This window comes from Vipera ursinii, assembly GCF_947247035.1.
Source record: "Vipera ursinii genome assembly, chromosome: 17".
NCBI classification, from domain to species: Eukaryota; Metazoa; Chordata; class Lepidosauria; order Squamata; family Viperidae; genus Vipera; species Vipera ursinii.
This window is the reverse complement of record NC_139530.1, coordinates 2,332,643-2,356,049: the sequence shown is the minus strand read 5'-3', so window position 1 is coordinate 2,356,049 and position 23,407 is coordinate 2,332,643. Positions and strand designations below refer to the sequence as shown.

At 41.8% G+C, this 23,407-nt stretch overlaps 1 protein-coding gene across 3 annotated transcripts in view; it reads right to left on the bottom strand.

Moving 5' to 3' along the window:
• PRKCZ (protein kinase C zeta) overlaps positions 1-22,002 on the bottom strand; it is a 41,258-nt gene extending 19,256 nt beyond the window's left edge. The window contains exons 1-6 of one of the 3 annotated variants that reach the window (XM_083375798.1): positions 21,573-22,002; positions 21,230-21,294; positions 17,941-18,136; positions 16,166-16,287; positions 14,693-14,782; positions 13,666-13,716 (exon numbers count right to left, since the gene is read on the bottom strand). In XM_083375798.1, the coding sequence (XP_083231924.1) occupies positions 13,666-13,716; positions 14,693-14,782; positions 16,166-16,287; positions 17,941-18,026 (349 nt within the window). In that variant the 5' untranslated portion in view covers positions 18,027-18,136; positions 21,230-21,294; positions 21,573-22,002. Of the gene's footprint in view, positions 1-8,736; positions 8,773-13,665; positions 15,995-16,165; positions 16,288-17,940; positions 18,137-21,229; positions 21,295-21,572 lie in introns of those variants that run through there. The other 2 variants (XM_083375796.1, XM_083375795.1) reach the window with 2 other exon arrangements.
• Between the last annotated feature and the right edge of the window lie 1,405 nt (positions 22,003-23,407).

The following is a 23,407-nucleotide window of genomic DNA, read 5'->3' as shown; positions in this document are numbered from 1 at the left end:
AATTAGAAGAACAAAAGATCTGAAAGGGGGGGGGGAACCCACATCAACGCTATAAACCAAAGCAGATTAAGGGTTTTGCACTATTTAGGGATTGGATTCTTATAGGAACTGGATTCTGGTCTTTTATATCGATGATTGTTACTCAATTTATAAAGGATATGATGCAGGTGACTTCTAAGGGCCACAGGTAGAAACCAAAGAGGACTTCCTATCAATGAGGTTTGAAGCTAAAATATCTAAAGGTCCAATGATTCATATCCATCACATTGCAGACATCTCCTAAAATCACGTCTAAATGGAAGTCAATCAAGTCAACCACCTTCAAGGTACCGAACAAAGATTTCAACAGACCTTTTGCTCAAGAATCATAACCCAAGAAAATGTCCTCCAGATATTTTATCTCTCCACACTGAAGCATTAATTCTAAAAGTTTGGGTTGAGAAGACTTACATTTTCTCCGCTGATGAAAAACCATTAGTCCTTCGTAGAAATAAGCCCTTTTTCTGCATTCACCCCCAGCAGCCAAGTTAGCCTTAGCCTGTCAGAAGCTGACGGTTTCCACCAGACCAAAAGATCTTGAGGTAGACTTTTATTTCAGGGGTTTTTATTAAGAGAACATGGAAAGGAATGTAACTGTTTCTATGACAACTGGACAGCCGACACACATTCCGGGTTTGAAATAAACACAGATGTGAGACATACACACAAACACATATCTGTGTAGAATACCTGGGAGAATTTGATCCTAAAATTAAAATCACTACAAAAAGAGTTGATTTTGTATAAAGTCACCTGCGTGCATATTAATTCTTCAGAGTATTTTTGGGGAGCCATTTTTAGTTCTTCAAATCTCTACCAGCATATGTTGTCCTTTGTTGTACAGCCTGCATCTGTAACCTTTGGAAAATCCGGTCTCAAGTCCATGACAGTTTAACACATGACTTCCTAGTGTCAATCTGAATTGATTCCTATCAGAAAATCTCTTGGTTGTCCAGTCTCTTCTGAAGTACCTCCCGTGTTGGAGCACTCACAACTTCTGACGGCAAGCTGTCGCAGTGGTTAATTGTTAATTAATTAATTCAATACCATCTTCTCTTTATCTTCAGCAGCCTTAATTCTTTGAAAGCAAACTTCTCTGGGATAACCGTTCGCTATTTACACAGTCTGGAAATGAACTTATTAATTGTTGCAAGGGGAAAAGAAAATGAAATCCATTTCAGTCTCGAAGTAGCAAGAACGATTTCAACAGTTTAACAAACGATGCTTTTGGAGATTCTGGAATCTGATCTTGAAATTTGAGACTTAGTCCGGTGAGCTCTCCAGAACTGGGAATGTGATTGTACACACGGTAACGCCACGTACTACAAATGAAGTGGGTCGATTCTGACACTTAAGGGATCTGCTTTAAGAGTAGAGTGGTTAAGAGCAGTAGTAAAGGACAAGATTTTGGCCCTGAGTTCTCCATTATTTGATGCTAACTACAGCAATCATTTTGGCTTTATTGGACTTTCTCTATAGATCAGATTAATCCACTGACAGGCCTGTCGGTGGTAAAAGGTCACCACTGATAAGAAACATAGGTAGACCAGGACTTACGACTGAATGGAGCCTCTCAGTCATAAAGCGGGTCACCCAAGTGACCAATCTAACTTTAAAGCCTTTTTTTGTGTGGTGGTCATAAAGTGAATGCTGTGGTCGTTAAGAGAAGCCATGCTTGCTGTGGGGCATTTTTGTTGAAAATCTTTGTTTTAGGGGTTTTTTGGCAAGACGTCATTAAATTGGGGTCATGTGACTGCGGGATGTGGCAAACGGCCATAAAGGCAAGTCAATTATTGAATAACGGAAAGGCAGTGGTGACATGGCTGCCTGGAGGGGGGCACTGGAACTTTGGAATGGGTTCGAATAGTTGCCAAGCAACTTGAGGACTAGCTGGAAATGCCAGGTTAGAAGACTGCATGACCAATAGAGAGAAAACAGTGCATTCACAAGGAGAGTACCACAAAACAGATGCCGTTATGCTCAAAACCGGGACTAAAACAAGCTTTCCACTGAGCTTTAGATGAAAGATCTGACTCACGCTCCATAGGTCTCACCTCTCCTACAATTAAATCTTCTACTCTAAAATACCTGCTGAGTCATAACTCCCGCATGGAAGTTGGTCCCAGACAGTAGCAGTTTGCCTTCCAAGCAAGCTGAATAAATGCGGAGCTAAAATGAAATGGATGGAAGGAAGGAAGGAAGGAAGGAAGGAAGGAAGGAAGGAAGGAAGGAAGGAAGGAAGGAAGGAAGGAAATCAGTACAATAGCCCTGATAACTTTAACTTCCTGTACACAAATAAATCCAAAACTTTGCACTGGGGAAACATCTGAGAAGTGAATATGAAGATGGCTTCTTAAATCAACTGCAAGATTTGGTGATAGTGCAGAAGGAAAGCTGGATTAGCCCCTGGGAGCAGCTAATGGTCAGAAAGTGCCCCTTTTCCAACGCCTAAATTTTATTAAAAGGCAGAAGAAGCCTTTGTGAGCTGCAACTCAGTTCATCAGATGCAAACAAGTGGCTAGCCCAATGTTTCTGAAGCTTGCTGGCTGGAGAATTCTGGAAGTTGTACTCCACTGAATCTTACAACGGCCAACGCTGAGGAACAGTGAGCTACACTGACGCAGGATCTGTCCTGGGATGACCGCACGAGAGTTCCCAGCTTCGCTTCGGGTTGCCACATAATGGAAAACCACAAGCTGCAGGTGCAAATCAGGAGTCATAGGATTCAGCCATAAAAAAGGTCCCACTTTAAGAACTAATCAATTGCTTTTTCATCCTCCCATAGCCAATCTATTGCCAGTTAGCTGCTCCGCTTCAGGCAACATCTGAGACCAGTGGCAGTCTGTTAATGTTGCTACCAAGTGAAAGGATTTTCCTGCCACGAAACCCAGAGATGTTTCCTAACGTCTTCTAAAAATGGGACATTTACTGATCAAACATTCTCCTGCTGGTTGTGAATTTACGGATCTGCAGGGAATTCCCAATGTGATACAGAAGGCCTTGTCTTCCAGCACTGTTTATGGCCTGCCATGCTTTTAAGCAAAGATTGCAGCATCGGAACTTCCCTTTCAGATGCGTTCCTTAGAGCAGGGATAGATCTTATCTTTTTTCAGGCGAGGCAGAGCTGGCTTTCAAAGCTACTGCTGACAGTAGTAACACGTGGCGTTTTAGAAAGGAAAGTCCTCAGGAATCACACAGGTAGGCAAATACGGCCCACAACCTTTTAAGGCAGCCGCATCTTTTCTTGGAGTCAGCCCGGGCAGAACTCGGGAGAAGCCGTGTCTGCCTTCAAGAGTTGCAAGACAGGTGAGCGACAAAGAGCTTTGCTTAACCAGATGCAGAGGGCTGCACTGCCCCCTAACAGCTGGGCTGAAAGAGGGTCCACGTGCAAATGACGGCTCAGAAAGAAGAAATGAGGATGGAGTTGCATCCTGACCTTTTCACCCAGTTACCAGTGGAATGGGATGCTGTTTCACACCACTTGGTGCAGCCATCATAAATACACTGTCAAACCTCCGAAATTTGATCATGGGACCAAGAAGGGTCATTAGGTGTGAAAAACAGTCACTTTTTTCAGTGCTGATATAACTTTGAACAGTCACTAAACAAATTTTTGTACCTGCAGTTCCTATTTCATCCTTGAAATCATTACATTAAGGAAAAGAGGATACTTATCTGTGCTGGGAGGGTCTTATGAGAGAGCTACTGTACAAGTATTCAGAAATGTTGAGCAGTTTAGCTGCCTAGTGGAGTTCAACAACTAAACACCTTCTCACAATCAATAAAACACTGGTCAATACAACTCTGAATGGGCTATAAGACATAAGACTCTGAATGGGCTATAAGACACCAATTCTTAACCTTCTTGTTAAATGCTTGACAATTGTCACTGCTTAGCAATATGCTAACCTGCAAGCTTTTTTTTTAAAAAAAAAACCAAACAAAACCAGAGAAGCTAATGCGTCTTCTTCCCACAAGCAATTTACTGCTTAAAGAACATCACAAGGAGCAGAGAACAAATTAGAAAAGAGGCACCCAGAGAGAAAAAATCAGCTTCACAACCACTTTGAGGCAAAGACAGAGTTGTTAAAATATTTTAATTTAGTTCTTTCTCCTTCTAGCAAAACGAGACCATAAAAATGCTCTTAACTTCTCTTGACAGAACTGTGTTTTCGGTAAACAAAATTGGTTTATTCTAGGGAGGAAAGAAGCTGGCTGAATGGGGATCTGGGGCACGTTTTCTCTCGAGTAACCCAAAATTAGTAAGTGTTACTCCAATCACCAAAAGACAGAAATTGCTGAATGCTGTTCATTAAACTGTGGTTTACAGCCTAAGTAAAAACCAGTCCAGCTACGGTAGGAAATCCTACCATTAGATTTTTGTAAGGAAAAGTAATGGCAAGACATAAACTTAGCGTCTCATCAATTCTTTTACTCATTTTTGGAGTTAGCAGAGGTGGCTAAATTGACTGCCTTGATTAACCAACAACACAATCTCATTTCTCTTTGGAAACCACTTTGGGACTTTGTGCTCGAGGTGGGGGAAAAAATGAAACTTTGATTTTGGGCTTTGATGATTAGATAGGTTTGTTGTTACAGAAATTTGCAACATGGCCGACAGATCAAAACATAAACTCTAAGTAGGGAAAGCAAGGAAAAGGCAGTCCTCATTTTCTAGATTGGAGGTGATCCACGAAATGTTTCATCTCCAACAGCATTGTGAAAACATCAATTTATTTTTCAAAACTATCCTTTTTGCTCAATTACTATGAATACTATGAATATAATATTACAATTGTGTTTTTTGTATATGTTGTGCTGCCTTACAAGTAGTCAGAGATTTATAGTACTATGAAACTCAAAACATTCATCTGGGAGTCAACTCAAACTCACTGGCTGCCAGACCACTAACTGAAATTCCCTGTAGAAGTATTGAAATTTGTAAGCTAAATATAAACTGTAGATATTATTGGAACTAAAACTACGCAGTGTTTGAAGAACACATGCCTATCCCACACTTCCAGTTCCAGTGAATACACAGCGCAAACGAGAACTCTTAAATTTGTATGGCAACTTTCAGCATCAAAATATTGACCAGAAGAGTTTTGGGGGATCTGAAATGATATTAAGACGGATGAATATCAGAAATGTTTTTCAAGAGGGTTTCCAAAATTGTGAGGATGACAAATCTCCATGGTGGATGGTAGCCAGTCTTGTCTGACAATTTCTTTCTAAACACACCCATTTGGAAAACAGGGCATGGCAATCACACCTAATTTTGTAGCCAGATCGAAGTGAGCATTTCAAGTCAGTCTCCTACTACATCCTCATGTGACGGGATGAGGTGTCAATGCATGGGAAGGCACAAAGTGCCTACACACCATCTGAGCTGGCCCACATTGCTCATGAATTGTTGAAGGCACTGTTCTCTTGACAGTGCTGCAGTAACAGACACAACCGCAATAGGCATTTTGTTCTTCATCTCAGGCCGGACAATGTTTCCTCTTGGTCCAGAGGGGGAATGAAAGCTAAAATCATAGGTGGAAAATTATGTTTGGGTACCAGAGCTTTGGAAAAGTCACTTTTTAGGTTCTGAAGTGGTCAAAAGTAGCAAACTTTGTTAAAAGGCTAAAATCCAAATTAAGCTGGATGTGAGGAAATGCGACAGAATCTCTTCCTTCCAGAAAATCATTTGTCAAGGAACTATCTTAACTGCAACATGGTTGCTTTGCCTTCAAAGAAGGGATTAGCTGCTAGACAAATGACCTTCTTCTCATTTTTTTTGAGCTTATGTGTCATAAATTAAGTTAACTTATCCTGAGGGCCACCAAATTCCCTAATCAAAGCACCAAGTTGGACACCCAGCGGGGATGTACGCTTGGTATTTCCCAACATACGGTACCTTAGTTAAATGTATGCACCACATCGTAATTGACAAATTAGCATTCTTATCTATAGTTTCACATGGCTGACTCATCAACTTGGCATTTTTTTGATATAACTGCAGGTTATAATTCGCCCCACCTCAAGAAACAGCCAAGTAGGATATACATTAATATCAAATTTGCTTGTCATATGAAACACAATTTGGCCTTTACTACAGTACTCTCAACAAATGGACTTTGTAATGCATTTGTTGGCTAACAAATTTCAACATTCAGTTTAGAAGTTCTTTGTGAGTTTTCTGAAACACTGCGTGGATGACCCAGTCTTTTCACATTCACGTCAGCAGTCTCAATCAAACAAGTTAGCCATTTTGTACCTTAGGTAAACAGCAGGAGAAATTGTCACTTGTTTTCAACTGCAAAAAGTTCACATGTTGAATTAAAAGACTTCCTAGAAAGAACTGAATTAATAAAGGCAGCTTTATTACCGTGGCTATTAACCTGAAACCCCCACGTGCGGTTAATATTTAACAATCTTCTCATTACAGAGGTAATTATTATTATTATTTTTTCTTATTTAAGATCAGGGATCTCCAAACTTGGCAACTTCTAAGACTTGTGGACTTCAACTCCCAGAATTCCCCAGCCAGTGCTTGAATTGAATTGCCTTCAGTTATCCTGGCTATCTCCCAAAACCACGTAAGTTTGAAGTAGAATCCAGCCATCAGATGTGACCTAGTCGTTCTTCTACAATAAGGCAAGTAACCTTGAGATTCCCATTTGGTTTGTGATTCTTCTGCACGTAAAGGGGAAAAAAAGTACTTACAAAAAAAGCAGATTCAGCATAGCTGCCATTTGAAATAACTGTCACGCCAGCAAGTTATGATCCAGCTTGACAAAAGAGCATTCAAAAAACAATGGCAACATGGAGCTGGCTTAGAAGCTTAGATGGGAACACAAGAGTCACCACATAACACAACACGGATGTAATAATCCTGTTTGCTTAACTGTGATTCAAAAGATGGAGAATGTTAGGCGCCTGTGAGGAGCGCCATTCATGAGGATCTCAATGAAAAGTGGAACTGAAATTTCCTAAGGAAAGCAATTCCTCTACCTTACCATCAACAGCACAGTTGACCATAGTTAGCATAACCAATATTTCACACTAACCAGACCTGGAAACCATCCCCTGCTGATTGAAGTTACAATATTTACAAATCAGAAGAAGTTAAGTTATATTTTGGACCTTAAAAGACAGAACGTACATATTGAAATTAAAAAAAAAACCAATTACACAGCCTTAACACCTAATTGTATGCAGTGGTGATTATACAAACTACACCCCAATGCTAGAAATAACCCTGCTCCCTCCATATCATTGCTCTAAGTTCAAAATGTAAAAAAACTGGGATAGATGTACAGTCTGAGAATTCAAAATCAACCAAGGTACTTTCAAGAACCAACCGCACACATTCCAGAGTCCAAAAAAGTTGTGCTTGACCTGTGCTATTTTGTTTTTTCCTTCTTTAAATAGCAATCCCATGCCAAGATCATATAAATGAAATGAAATGAAATGAAATAAATAATACTACAAAAAGCCCTGGGGGTTTCCAAAGCAGATCTCCTTGGGGGAAGAAATTCCTGTTGTTTGGGGAGGGGAAAGATAGAAGAATCACAGCATTTTTTTCCTCTGTTGCCCCAAACATAAACACCTCCAACTAGGTAACCACAAACACTGGATGAAAATTATCGTATTAAAGGCCTGAGTTTCTTTTCCAAAATAAGGAGTCTGTTTAAATTAGAGGGAAAGCAGACTTGGAATTAAAAGCCCTGAATAGCTGCAATACAGCTGGTAAATAGGCATTTTATTTTATTTTCACAACGGCGCCGGTTCAATTTCCCTTGCACACCCACCCAGACCGATCTCCACTTTATGCTTTCCTAGTTGTAGTACAAAAGATCTACTCTCTGCAAGCAAAGCTGTTATCACCAGAGTTGCCTCATCATCTCTGGCGCTCCTTCCTTTCTTTGCAGGAGGACGGGTTTTTCGTTCACGTGCTCTGAATAACCTAAGCATGGCTGCTAATACGGCAACAATTGAAGGGAAAAGCTCTGAGTCAAATAGTATTTACAGGCCAGGAACGGAGAGACAATTCACCTATTAGACTGTATTGTTACGTTCTTCCTTGAGATAACAGCGCGTAGCATCCTCTGTAAAATACAACCAACGGTCCCTCGGGAAAATAATGTCTAAACACCAGAAAAGCATGCAAGGAGCCACAATTTCCTTTGCACTCAAAGCAAAAGGGACGCAGATCGTTGACATTGTCACCCGAGACCAACATCGAGCGTTAAACCTGTATCTGACAAAGCGAGTCAGACTCGAAAATAAAATAAATAAACGGGCCCGAGACTCCTGCCAACAAATCCAATTAAGATGCCCTGATCACATCCAAGGAACCCATGTCTAAAAAGACCAATAAGAAAAGCCTCGTTACACGACAGCCACCCACAACCGAAAGCCTCTTCTCTTTGGTCTCTCGGCTGGAAAAATAAAAGCAAAAGCCAGATTAAAAAGTGATTTGAGGGTGAGGCCCGGCTCCTGCACAAAATCCAATTATTTGCCCGTTAAACGGATCGATGTCGCCTGATGTAGCAATGCAGTACCATCTTATTCTCCTGGATGCTGACGGCGGAACGCACCCGCTCTTTTCCGAGGCTGCCTTGGAAATATGTCAGAAATCCAAAAGCGGATCGCAACGATCCCCCTCCTCCTCCTCGCCATAAAACAAGGCCGCGGACGCAGACATACCGTCAGGTTTTTTGGGGTACATCTCCTTCATCGGTCCTGGCGAGCAGCATCCCTCCGCAGACGCCTCTGTCTGGTCTCTTCCCCCTCCCCAAAGCCCGTCACCTGGCGAGAGCACGTCTTTTCAGGGCAAATCCTCCTCTCCCCCCCCCCCCCCCGCACGCCTCCCTGCCTTTCTCAGAGCTGTCTCAGCCACATCCCAGGACGCCTGCAAGAGGGAGCAGCCAGACTGGTGTGGCTTGCAAGGTGGACTGGTCCACCCCAGTACATGCCCGATGCTGCTGCTGCTGCTGCTGCTAGCGTCCCTCGCCCTGCTTGCCCAGACCGTCTGCATCACCCTAACAATTGCAGTAAAAACACAGGAAATCGAGGGACGGTGGGGGGGGGGGGAAGCGTTACTCACTGGGTTTTCGTCCTTTCCTTCCTCCGCCTCTAATTCGTTATGCTTTACAATGCAGCAAGGATGCCGCCAGGCTTTACTCGCTGGCTAGTTCATTGCTGCTGCTGTTTGGCAGGTGGTGGCTGCTGCTACACGCCCCCCCCCAAAAAAAAATAAGGACGAGACGGGCAGAAGAAGAAGCCGGAATATTAAGAGCCAATGTTTAATGGAAGGCTGGTTATCCTGTTCTCTCTTCTTTCACATCTCTGCCTCATGTATCCAGGCACGGGTTGGACTGGCTCCCCTCGGGAGGCTCTCCCTCGCAGCCCAGGCACAAACTAAAACATGGCATGGATGCCGGGGGAGGTGAGGAAAGAAAAGCACGACTCAGGTTTCCCCAAATATTACGGAGAGGTTCCCTGGGAAGGGGTAACGTTGTTGACAAGGGCTCGGAAGGAGGGGAGGGGAGGGGAGAGGAGAACCAACTGGGTTCTAAGGAGACCCAGGTTTCAGGATTGCATCAGGAAGCAAGACTGCAACGAGCAATCTTTCTCTCCAATGCACAATGGAAAACATCACCGGTGTTTGCCATTAAAAAACAAACAAACCCAGAGAAAATAACGCACACGCTTTAAATGCCGGGGCGGGGGGGGGATACAGAGTTCCACATCCTCAGCCTAAATCCATGGCTCCTGGGCCTCCAGAGCTAAGCCTAAGGAAGATTCTTCTGCCTTTGGTCCACAGAAGCCGACAGCGGCCATGAGCCCATCCCCCTCTCAGGCCCCTCCACTTGTCTTGTCTTTAAAAAATCAGAAGGTGCATTTCCCTCTGCATCCTTATCACCAGCAGCTCCAATTAAGGAAACTGGCGGTTGTGCACCACAAAATCTTGGGAGGGAGAAGCCTCTGCACATACTTGAGAAGACAAACAGGAAGTGGAGGGGAGGGGAGGGAAGAGAGAGAGAGAGAGAGAGGGGGGATTCACAGGGAGTTTGTGGGGATGAGCGAGTGGGAAGCCTGCTTTACTTGAAAATAACATCCCTGCGAATGTACACCGAGTCCTTGACTTACAACAGTTTGTTTAGGGACCGCTCAAAGTTACAACAGCACTGGAAAAAAGGGACTTACGACCGTTTTTCACACTTAACGACCATTTTTCACACAGTCATCGCAGCATGCCCACGGTCACCTGATCAAAATTCAGACACTTAGCAACTGACTCATATTTATGAAGGTCGCCGCGTCCCGGGGTCACGCGATTCCCCTTTTGCGACCTTCTGACGAGCAAAGTCAATTGTGGAGCCCGGTTTGTTTTAACGACCACGCTACTAAGGTAACCGCTGCAGTGACTCAATTAACAACAGGGGCAAGGAAGGTCGTCAAACGGGGCGAAGCTCGCTTAACAACTGTCTGGCTTAGCCACAGAAATTTTGGGCTCAGTTGTGGTCGTTAAGTCGAGGACCACCTGTAGATAAAAAAATGAGTTTTATCTTTTGCCATGCAGTCCGCTCAAAATAAAATTACTCGTCTGAATTCAACAACAACAACAAAAAATCGCACTGGGAAATGATGCTGCGGTGTATTCAAAGGTCTGCAAGAAATTTGGAGGAAGTGACCCCTAAAAAAACGCAACCCCCAAAAGTGTTGACTTCACAAAGCAGTAAATTAAAGCGTTGTGTTACAGCCCAATACAAACAAGATCTGCTTTCCTGATAAAGAGGGGAGGGACAATTACCCACCCACTGTCTATATGCGAATCATTCCACAATGTCCACATTTTTGCGCAACTGTAGAAAATTAGCACCTTCTAACAGGTGGCTAATTTAAGTGGCAGCCTATTTTTGAGGGAAACGGAGAATTTAAATTTCTCACTCTGCTCTCTGAAAATAATTTCCAGGCATAGAAATTTAAATATGGCTCAGTGTAAACACCAGACAGGGGAATGAGTGAGACATTTAGGATCAATTAAAACAAGCTTTACCCAAGGATTGTTTTCCAAAGCCACAAGTTATTTTTAGTGAGAATTATAACAGTACGATGGAACACAAACTATACTACAGACAGGGCACACAGAAGGAAATTATTTGGAGGTTTAAAAGCCTCTAATGACTACATATAAATTGAAATAAACTGATTTATACACCACCACTGCAGATATTAGCTGCTAATAGCCTGAAATTAATGCCATTAATTAATGTTGATTCCTGAGTAATAGACACCTTTTTCAGAAGCAGAGGATGATGAAATATATGGGATTATTTTAGTGTATCTCCGAGATGTTTATCAAGTTGTCTTCTCCAGAGCGGTCTTTTCAAGTATTCCATGTGTAATGCAGTCTGACCAATGAAGCAGCAGGAGAGCATGCTTCCTACACATATCAGTGAAAAATTAGGTCAAGCGAGTTACACTAATCTATACAAATCCATAATTTATGACGGGACTGTCAAATCAAGAGACTATGTGTTAACGCTAGGGAGATATCTTGAATAAGTGTAGCTGATCGGCTGTGATTGCCACAGGTTCAGCTCTGGACCAGGTGGGTCAACTTCTGGCGGTGATGTCCCTCTTTACAGATCTGAATCTTTTTTCCCACCATTGCTACTGAGAGCTGGTGTCACCATTCCTCCCCCTTCTGTGGCAAGGCACGCATCCAACCTGTAGCGCAATAGCTACAACAGGCTTACTAGAGGTTTAGAACCCCAGCTCCTCTCAAAAATCAAGCCACTTCCTTTGGATCACTAAATATATTAAACGTGTCCCTGTTTCCTACAGCCAGTAAAATACTTGATGGTTTAAAAAGTATTTCAAATCTAGCTTTAACAGCTTCTCCTTAGAGAATTTTCCCCCTTTAGTTCTTCTCCAGCCAAACGAATCTTTCAAGCAATTTTTCTCAACCTTGGCTATTGTAAGGTGGGTGGGCTTCAATGCCCTGGCTGGGGAATTCTGGGAATCGAAATCCAGCCATCTGAAAATGCGACTAACAGCCAAGCAACAACGGTGATTGAGAAGCAAGTACTGGGACGGGTAACACCAGACTTGTTTTGGCCAGCTCCTGTGTGGGAATTCCCTTGAGAAAGCAATTGTGTTTGGAAGCATTAGAGGGAAAAGGAATCCAGGCTGTTGAAGAACACGGTGGCTGGACACCCTCAGAACTGACACCGGCATAGAAAAAGTCAAAGAAGCAGTACAAGATGGGAAGATGTGGAGACTTGCCCCATTATATCACCAAGGATCGGACACGACTGAATGGATCAACCAATCTGGTTAGAGTATGCTTGCAAATGGATCAGACATTGCGAGGAGCAAAATCACATCTGAATGCAAATATGATTGGAATATTTACACTCTTGGAACGTGTTTAGCTTGACTAAAGCTGCTGCAAAGCCCAGTAGCAATTTTGAAAAACCGATTAAAGAAACTACCACATTACCTGGGACTCTTATCTAGTTGTCCGTGACTGAAGGAAGGAAGAAGGTATGCCGTGTTAACAGTTTTCACTGACTTTTTTTCTGACACAGGATCCAAGTTTTAGATTTAGGTCCTTAAGGGCAAACTAACTGCTCTGATAGCCAGAGTATGAACCGAATAACACTCGCAAACAATATAAAATCAGCACATGCAACTCTGAACTGTTTTATTTCAGCAAAAATTACTTGGTTTCTCTATTATTATTATTATTTTTAACGTATTTATTTCCATGCTGTCCCTAATGAAAAGCAAATGGAAATTAGGACAGAGCTACAAGCAAAATCTTGTCAAGTATTCTCTCACAGGAATTACCTCCAGAGGGGAAAGATTTACATAAATTGGATTATCTTTCCTCCTTTTAATCCACAATTTATTAATATAGGTGGGTGCGGCTAGCTATTTACAAAATAGGTTGGAGCATCTTCCATCAAATCCCTACGTAGTATCTACTCAAACAAGTTGATCTTGAAGATTGACAACAGCTCTGCACAACTCACAACACTGCACAATAAGTTCGAATATGTTGTAACTGCTAACTAGACCGTTTCTGTGGAAAACGCTGCAGAATAATATAACTTGAAAGTGTATTTATTTACTCACAGCAGTGGACTCCTCTATAAGGATTGTGACAAATAGTTTTAAAAAAAACTCCCCTTGGCTTTAAAATTTGTCATATGGCAGTTGGATCTGTTATTTTAGAAATATATCAAGAACAGTCATGGATGCTAAAGCAGTTATTTTGACCCAGACCAAATTTTTGACAGGTCCTGACATGCTGTACTGTTTTTGGAGTATCTGTTGCAACTAAACCATGTTCTTTCGTCGTATATATTTATCACACAAACAAAATATATGCCCAGGAACAAAACCCCATTTCGTTGCAGTCTGTGCTATGCAGATAAAATGAATAAAACAACATACTATTTAAATATTATTTACATGTGAGAAAATTTCTGCCTAGCAATGCATCACAATTACATTGCCATTTTCTTTTGCAGGCCAGACATATTTTGACGGAAAATCAAAAGGAGAAGCGATGCGCTAAAACTTTTTTTAAAACCCCAAATTCTGGGCCTCGATACTTACGGTCTTCCCCAGGACATGGCAAGCCGGGTTGTTCTGGAATGCTTGGGAAGACTGCATCAAAACATAAAATACGCATCATAAATAAATATTTCCTAAAGAGCAGTCTTTCCTAGCTACTCAGTCTTTTGAATAAATCCCCAGTGACAGACTCCTTCCTCAGTCACAAAACTGGGACTCTAAAAATATGGCAGTCCTTTGCAGACTTCGTTGAAGGCACCCCAAATTACTGAAACCAAAGTCAGGCTAAGGGCTTGCCAAAGCAACATACACAAAAGAGATATTGGCAGTTAAGAATAAAGCTCAAAAAGAGAGGATGCGCAAGGAGTACTCTCACACAAGAAGCATAAATTCAAGAGAAGAAACACAAAAAGATTTGGGTGAACTTACAAATCAGAACGCTTAAGAGGAAGAAGCTCTATTTTTTTGGGGGGTGGGGGCTTTGAACAAACAGCTTATAATTATAACTACGTCTCATTTATTTTGTCATTTAAGACATTTATACACCAATTCTGCTTGATCAAACTGTGGCTCCTAAGATCAAAACACAAAATTGTGGGACAAGTAAATAGCAAGGAAACACGCCAGTGACAATTAACAAGCAGCTAAAGCCCATACAAGAGTGACTTGATTAAAACAGGCAAGAAAATCCTAAAGGCCCTCCCTCCCAAAGTGACAAGCTTCACCTCAAAGAGGTTTTAATAGCAAGAAAGGTCCTCTTGGGAAAATGTTCCACAGCTCAAACAGAGAAAAGAAACTTCACCAATGCCTTTGATACCAAAGAAGCAACAAAGCAGATCTTCTGGTTATTTGTTGCGGCAGGTGGACAGGATCGTGTTATGAGTGTAAAGTGGGTAAGGATCGGATCTTATTGTTCAGCATCAATCCAAAGAAGAGGCTGGTTGATGCCCCAACACTGCATTTTGAGTCTGCTTGAGAAAGAAGGCAGAGCGGAAGAACAAAAGCAGGATTTCTGATCTGAGAAGGTATCATTCAAAATGTTTGCTAAACTACAAGTCTCAAAACTTGCCGTGGATAATAAGTCCTTCATCTCTGTACTGACAATACAAACGGAATGCTTCTTCCAGCTCCATCTGAGATGAAATGGTACAGGGATCACCTGTTTAAAAAAAAGAAAGCAAAGAAATAATGTCATTTATGGAAGCAATCCGTGTATCATTTAAAATAGATTTTTTTTCTGATTTTCAAACAGTGCAATTTGGAATTCATTTATACATTTCAGAACAGAGGAGAAGAGACACTTAGCGGTTGAAAAACAATTGTTCTGGGACCCAGAGACCTCTTCATAAATGTGAGTGTAGCTCTGTCTCATAGTAGTTACTCACTGGAAGGGCTAAGGAAAACCGCTAAGCCTTTGTTTCATCCCGGCATAAAAAGAACAACACTAAAAATCAGGATAGTACAGAGCAGAACTGGCTATTCATTCCATCAATCACCATTTTTCCCTCTAATTAGCAGAGCAAACATTTGAAAGGATGGCAATCATTCTGCAGGATCATTTAGTGTGCTATTATGTCTTCCTTAGTTGGCAAACAGCCTTTTCGTAAAGAAAATTCTCAACAGGCAATTGATGGATCCTGTCTGTGTTTACACAGAAAAGGTCACGGAATTTAATGTCGCTTATTCTGAGACAAGCATGAAGTGAGGTCCCCAAAGAATAGTGAAACAGTGTCCTCACTGTCAGGAAACTCCTCCTTAATTCCAGGTTGCTTCTCTCTTTGATTATTTTTAAGAAGCCTCCTTGATGCTTTCAAGTTTTAAAGTGAGGATCTCCAAGGTTTGTGGTACCCACAAATTGATACGAAGAGTGAAGGGTCTTAGGCGGTCCCACTGCCCCAATTCCAGCCAGCCAGCCAGGCCTACTCATCTTGAAACAGCTGGAATTTTTCGACTTACGACAACTGACCCCAAAATTTCTGTTACTAAATGAACTGTTGTAAGTTGAGGATCACCTGTGTATAGAAGACACCAATTTCTTCCTTCCTGTCTCTAGCTGGTACAAAGGAAAGGAGATCTATAAAAGAAGTCCTTGAAATACAACTGACTGTAATAAAGCCTGCCTAGAATGGTCATATATCATTATGGCTGTAAATCCAGTCAATTTCAGGAGCAACTGGATTTTTTTCTGTGGCAACCATTAAGCAAAGGCTGCAGACATAAAGCAAAGCCATTCTTTGTTTTCCTGAAAACCAAAGTTAACTTTAAGTTTTCAGCAAAGCCATCATAAGATGCAGTCAATTCATTAGATGTAATGTCTAAAGGGAAATTATGGCTAGTTTGAATATCTGAGGCTATTAATTCAAAATAAAGTGAGATGTAGTATGTCCCGAATGACTTCAGTTTTATTTCTCTAATCTGAAGCTGCCAATTGAGTGACAGTTCCAAAAAGCTTTCGAAATAAAAAGTTATCCGTTTAATATCTCCCTTTTTGGCCGGATAATTAACTGGACCATAAAGTGCAGTTACAAAAAGCCTGAAATACCTTCATTATCAATCCACTTCAGGGTAATTGGTTGTTCCTGTGATAAATTGCACATTTCTCTCACTTCATCGCAAAGTTCATCGAAGTTCATTGAGGCACCCAAGTTGGTGATAAGGATGTCTCTGAAAGAGATGAATTCACAAATTAAAATAAAATACCTGCTTAAGAGTGCCTGCTGTTTGTAAAGGCAGATTAGCTCAGCCAAGATCGTTGGCAGCTTCCTACTTCAAGAAATTGGAAATATGTTTTGAAACTGTGCAACATCTGTGCGCACGTAAATAAATATAAGTAAATAAATATGTGGCTTTCAAAAAGGAACGATCCCGCAGAATGTAATTGGGTAGCTATACCGAATAAATGTACTGAACCCCCGAAGAGATTTGAGAGTAAGATACGTGCATTTTTCTAATGCCCTTACAGAGTTCATTTAGTTCACTGGAAAAAGTGACCTATGACCGTTTTTCACCCTTGTAATCGCTGCCTTTTCACCCTTATAATCCTAAAGTTGCTGGATTAAAATTAGGATGCTTGGCGACTGATTCATACTTATGACTGTGGCAGTGTCCTGGGGTCCTGTGACCATCTTTTGTAACCTTCTGACAAGCAAGATCAATGGGGAAGCCAGATTCACTTAACAACCGTGTGACCAATTTAGCAGCTGCATTGATTCATTTAACTGTGGCAAGAAAGGTTAAATAAGATCTGAAATGTTGCAGGAGATAGAAGACTTCGTGCTCAGGAGAACTGTCCCTTTATTCAAAATGTCAGCATGAAGCATAGTCCTGGGAAATTTCAATTAAAATACATTCCTCAACAGATTTCATTCCTGAAGGAAGATGATGTTACCGCAACAAGTATTTTAGCCACTCAGGATGAACACTTATACCACTTTAAGTAATGAATTTGTCACACCCAAAATGCATAAATATCCATCTTTTAAGCATTCAGGGAGGCACATTAGCAAACATGAATAGTACAACTTCCTCATGCTTGCAAGACTTCAATTTAGTCATACTATTTCTGCACCCGAAATAGACATCGTAAATAATTTAACGCCTTCCTGAACAATTCCTGACGCTAATTTTGTGTCTTGATGTCGGCGCCTTCACAATGTGTGACACGTCATATAAAAATAGAAATCCTCTGCATGGTGGCAAGGTTTAGTAAAATCATTTATACCACCCTTTAGGTGTGATCAATAAACCCAGACCGAGTAATTAAAGAATTCTACATTGTGTCAGTTTAAACCCCTTGCTACTGACGGTGATGGGAAACAGAGCATGTGGCGCTGGCTAAGGTTTTTCACCAAGTCCGTTTTACAATGTGTGAAAATAAAAGAAGGTCTGAAATGAAGCTAGGAGGACCAGAATTTCTGTCGCTATGCAAGGCAGTTGTTAAGTGAGTCACACTCAATTTTATGACCTTTTTTGACCTGGGTTAAGTGAATCCCTGCAGTTGTTGGTGAGTAAAGCAAGTCTGCCTTCCCCCATGGATTTCATTTGTTGGAAGCCAGCTCGAAAGGTCACAAACGGTCATCATGTGACCTGGAGTTCTGCAACAGTAGGAAGTACATGCCAGTTGCCAAGCATCTGAATTTTGATCATGTGGCCATGGAGATGCTGCGATGATCATAAGTGCAAGGACAGGTTGTAAATCCCATTTTTCAGCAACTCCTAAAGGACCCTAAATGAATCGTTGTAAGTCAAGGACTACGTGTACGGCTTGAACGACATGAGTGAAGAATACATTGCATAAACACCCTTAATGCAACTTACCCATTATAATGAGTTTTTACTCTAATGGAGTCTTTCTTCGTGTTCATTTTTGATCCCATTGTGCTAGGCATGATACTATGCAACATTCAGATGCCCTCGTTTTATAGACCGGTCTTTCAAATCATTCGAAGAATGATGAGGGGTTGCAGTAAATGAACAGGCAACATTTTTATGCTTCTTCTGCATGCACACAAAACTGTAGACAAAAATATAAAAGAGAAAACAAGGGAATGGAAAACATAATAAATACTGAATTAAACCTAAAAAGACGCACACAGTCAAACAAATCAGCTGGCTTATGTTCCTTTTCTTGCTACAATAGAAAAAACAACTTTGTAACTTTAGGCACCATTACATGTAAATTGTATACATTCTAGAATAGATGTTGCCTCTGCTAAAACAAACCAGGTAGCATTTTGGCCAATAGCATTAGTTATCCCTGTTTGAAAACTGAATTATTTTTAGCAAACAAATTTGACTTGATTTTAAACCCTTTCCTTTCCAAGCGCAAAAACTACAAAATGTTTGATATAATCTGTTCAAAGGGAATTTTTCTTAAGTACGGTAGTTCACAACCAAAGATAAAAAGTTTTCCAAGGGCGATTTTGACAAAAGAAGAAGCAGCTAAGTCAGACCAGTTCAAAACTTAGATTAGTGATCCAAGAGAAAACCCAGGCAAACATAAATCAAACAATTATCCCAGCAGAGAATTATTGTTGAGAAAACTACGTGATATGCCCATATAATCACCAGTAGGGTTTGACTCAAGGAAGTCTTAAAAATTGGAACGATTACATTTTGTCTTTATCTTAATCACAGCCCTCGAAGTATAGAACAAATTATAACCTCCTCGCATTTAGTTAGAAAAGCTGAAAAGCAAATACCTTTAATAAAAAGATTAGCGTTTCAACAGACCCGACTCTCACAACTGTAGCTTTTAAGAAACTTGTCAAATTCACAATTTTAAAATTCACATATGTAAGTAATTTGTACATTATATTTCTAGGCAAATGCAACTCTAAGGATCGAAACCCCTCCCATTTTTCCCCGGACAGCCTCTAACTTCAGCGATCCTGTAATTTAGAGGTGGGGAAACTACGGCCCCTTTACGGCCTGTGGACTTCTCCCAGAATTTGAGATCTAGTATGGCTGGCTCAGGAATTCTGGGAGGCCGTGAAAGGGCCATAGTTCCCCACCCCTGCTGTAACTTCTGGGCTGCCAGACAGACACTGCATTCCTCACATACCACCACTGCCCTCTTCACACTATAATTTAAGACGAGGCAAAACACACCTTTTCACCTTCCACTCGCAGTGCCTCACCCACTTACCACACACGCTCACCTTCTCGAGAAGACTTCCTGTTCTTTCAGCACCAGGTTTACCTCCTGGCTGAATATCCTATCACTATAATTTAGCCCAATTATATTTAATTAGAATTCTTGCATCTCCTTTTTTTTATTATCATCCTGGCACCGACTCTTTTGTTGTCTTGCTCATGGTGGGACACAAACTCCTCTCTTGCAAAAACCTCTTTATACTGTATTAAATAGCATCATCTTGCCCTTTTCCTCCCTTTGATCGAACTACTTTTGATTCATACGATAGGTATGACCAACCACAGGTAGCCTGACAAAAGCGGAAGCTCAGATTGAAGTTCGCATTCAGCCAGGGAAGCCCACTGTTATTGCGGGAGAAAATGGCAAGAGGGACCCCCACCTAAGCCAAAGATGGGACACAGATCAAATATCTCACTTTTTATTTCCTTCTGCTCCTTTCTAGCAAAGTAGAGCTAATAAATACTTTCCACTGACATTATCAATCCCTCCACCAGATAAGAAGCAATTACAACACACTATTATGTAGAACAGTGATAAAACTCTCCTCTCTCAAGCCTGTTCCTTGACACTTTGTGTGCATGTGTGTGTCTACTGCAGGGATACTGGTGGCTCTTTCTTATGACACCTTTCCCCCAGCCCCGCTTGGTACAAAGGTTTGATTGCGGCTGGTGGATTGCAAGGTGTGGTGACAAAGGAAAGCAATGCAGGAAGTATTAACAACTAACGCTTATGCCTTTCACTGTGGAATACTTAATTATATGAATTATTAATATAATCTAACAGTAAACTGATCCAATAAACATATAAATGGCTATATGTTAATAAAGCTCATACACACAAAGGTAAATAGCATATACAACATTAACATGCATCATAAATGGCATACACATGGCAGCATATTTATTGTGTACCATAGGCTTTTCATCACCTTAACACCCCTCTATTTAAATGCAGAATCATATAGTAATTCCCCACACACGCAACTTGTTTTTCCACACAACAGTATGGAAATAATTTGATGCCCCTTTCTGGGACATTTGCCTAAAGCCCTGGCATTTCCAGGTGGTCTCCCATCCCACTAGTAACTGGCTTGAAACTTTAGCTTTTTGAGATTAGACCAAGTGAGCTAGCTTCTAACATCTGCTGTGGAGAGTTTATATTGTGAGAGGTTTGTGTGTGTGTATACACTGTAACACAATACATTTATGTACACTTTGTTGCCAATATTTGCTATTGTTGCTGTTCCTAAGCTCCTTGGAATCCAGTAAGACTGAAGGAGTTTATATATAATAGTGTGTTCGCTGATAATAACAAAAAGCAAAATAACACCCACAATGTTTGTATCCTTTCCACCAATTCTCTACCACACTAATCTAAGCTTCAGAATATGATCTGATTATATACAGTACCTATTTACTCACAATATACAAAATAATCACTGCAATTTATATACCACTACAGAGATGAAGTAGAAATAGACTCCAAGCAGCTTATGAAGTAACCGAAATAAAATTAAAAACAAATTAATACTTAATTTACAGAGAGAATTCTAATTGTAACTGTAATAGATGCTACATTCTCTCCGATCCTCTGTTGGCTCTGTCCAATCTGAACTTCTTCTAAATGTCAAATTCATCTATATTCAGCTAAACAATATGATCTAGTTAGACGTGTGGAGAGAGAGAGAATATTATGAATATTAGTAGAAAGGGAAAGGCCTTCTCCTAAAATTCTCTGTGGACTCTAACAACACAATGTTGTTGTGACTGCTGTTGTTATGGGTTTGGAGTCAGTCTTGACTCCTGGAGACGACAAGAACAAATGCACGTCGCTCTCTTGCAAACATTTTTCGGAAGTGGCTTGCCAATATCTTCTTTCTGGGGGGGGGGGGGGGGGAGGAGCCAGAAATTGCCCTGCTAGTTTTCCATTTGAGGCAGGATTAGAACTCACCTCTTTCAGCTTGGAATCCAGCTCCTTCCCGCCCACCGGCTCTTAAGACGACAAAGCAATTGATCCTATTTGGAGAGAAAGATAAAAGTTTCATAAATCAATAATAAAAAAGCAGCCATAGCCTGGCCAGCCTGTCTTTGGAGTCCCCACTCTCTTTAGCTTCCTGCCTTGGATAATGGGGGAGGGGGGATGCTTGAGAGCATCTTTTCTGCTTGCCCCACCTCTCACCCTCAAACCCCCCCCCTTTATTCCCGGCTTCACCTGTTTGCCCCCTTTCCCTCCCTCCACTCCTCCCCCTCCCCCAGCCTCCCAGTGCACCCCCCCCCAACAAAAAAAAACTCACCTGCTTTGGGGGGAATCTCCCCTTCTTACAGGTATCTTCACCCCTCCCCACTCCGTGCCGGGCTCCGGATGAGATGATCGCCTCTCCGCACTTCCCGCCTGGCTCCGGGAAAGGATGGCGCTCCGCGGAAGTTTGCCTCCAACTTCCCGGAGGAGGAGGCGAGAGGGAAGCGATCGGAGTCGCCCTTCGCGTCCGCCCCTTCCCGAAAGCAGGGTGATGATGATGATGATGATTGTTATTATTAGGATTATGGCTATTCTTTTTTTTTTTCGTTTCGCTTCGGATTTATTATTTCTTTTCCTGCCCCGAGGAGGCGGAGGAAGAGGAGGCGCGCTCCCGAGTGCGCGCTCCCGTCAGCGACCCCGCCCCCCCCTCCCGCAGCTGTTCTCCGCGCAGCCGCTCTTCCGCCTCCCAACATGGCGGTCCCGCCTCCGCCTCCCAGCCAATCGCCCGCCTCTCCGCACCTGCCGGCCTATAGGAAAAGCCGGGGCAGGGCTGGCACTTCACCTGAAACCACCGCCCGCCCCCTCGGAGCTGGGACGTAGCCAATCAGAGCTCGTCAAGAGGTCCTCACCTGGCGCTGGTGGGCGGAGCCCGGGAAAGGGGTGGGGGACACTCACCTGTGCACCAATTGGGACCGCGAAGGTTGGCCTAGCATCCAGGCGAAGAGTCGAAGTCCGGCTCGCCAGGTTGGCGGAAGCGGCTTTTTTTATGTGACGCTTCTGCCTCGGAATTATGTATTAAGGGTGGAGTTTATAAAATAACAATAATAATAATAATAATAATAATAATAATAATAATAATAATAATAATAATAATAATAATAATAATAATAATAATAATAATAATAATAAACAACAATAATAAAGTTGGAAGGGACCCTGGAGGTCATCTGGTCCAACCCCCTGCTCAGGCAGGAAACCCTATACCATTTCGGACAAATGGCTGTCCAGTCTCTTCTTAAAAACTTCCAGTGTTGGAGCATTCACAGCTTCTGGAGGCAGGTTGTTCCACCGGTTAATTGTCCTCACTGTCAGGAAGTTTCTCCTTAGTTCTAGCTTGCTTCTCTCCTTGAAACTGGACCTTTTTATGACTTGTGGACTTCAACTGCCAGAATTCCTCCGCCAGCCAGGGGAGGGAAGGGGGGAAAAAGAAATATGGAGGTAGTCCTCGACTTATGACCACGACTGAGCCCAGCATTTCCACTGCTGAGCAAAAAGCCGTTGTTAAGTGAGTTTCGCCCCACTTGACCTTTCTTGTCGCAGTTGTTAAGTGAATCACTGCAGTTGTTAAGTTGGTCACATGGTTGTTAAACGAATCGGGCTGCCCCCATTGGCTTTGCTTGTCAGAAGGTCGCAAAAAGGGATCACGTGACTCCGGGACTCTGCCCGTCGTAAATATGAATCGGTTTCCAAGTGTCTGAATTTTGATCACGTGGGGATGCTGCAACGGTCGTGGGTGTGAAAAACGCTTACAAGTCAGTGCTGTTTTAACTCTGACTAGTCACTAAACAAATTGTAAATCGAGGACAGCCTGTAATTCTAAAGATTGACTTAAAAAAAACCCAAATAAAACAATGTATTTAATGTATTTTATATTTTCTTATCCTCCATAAAGTTGTAGGGCTCAGGGTTAATGCCTTTGTTTTCTTTGTACTCTTATAAGAGAATTGGAGATACAAAAATATAACAATGTGAAATAAAAGCTTCTCTATGTTCTCTTTCTCTTTAGTCATATGAAAAAGCTTTGTCCAACAGATATAAAGCAATGAACTATGGTTCATGAATTAACTCAATGGCTCAATTTCATGCATCACGTTGAAACATTGGAAAGCG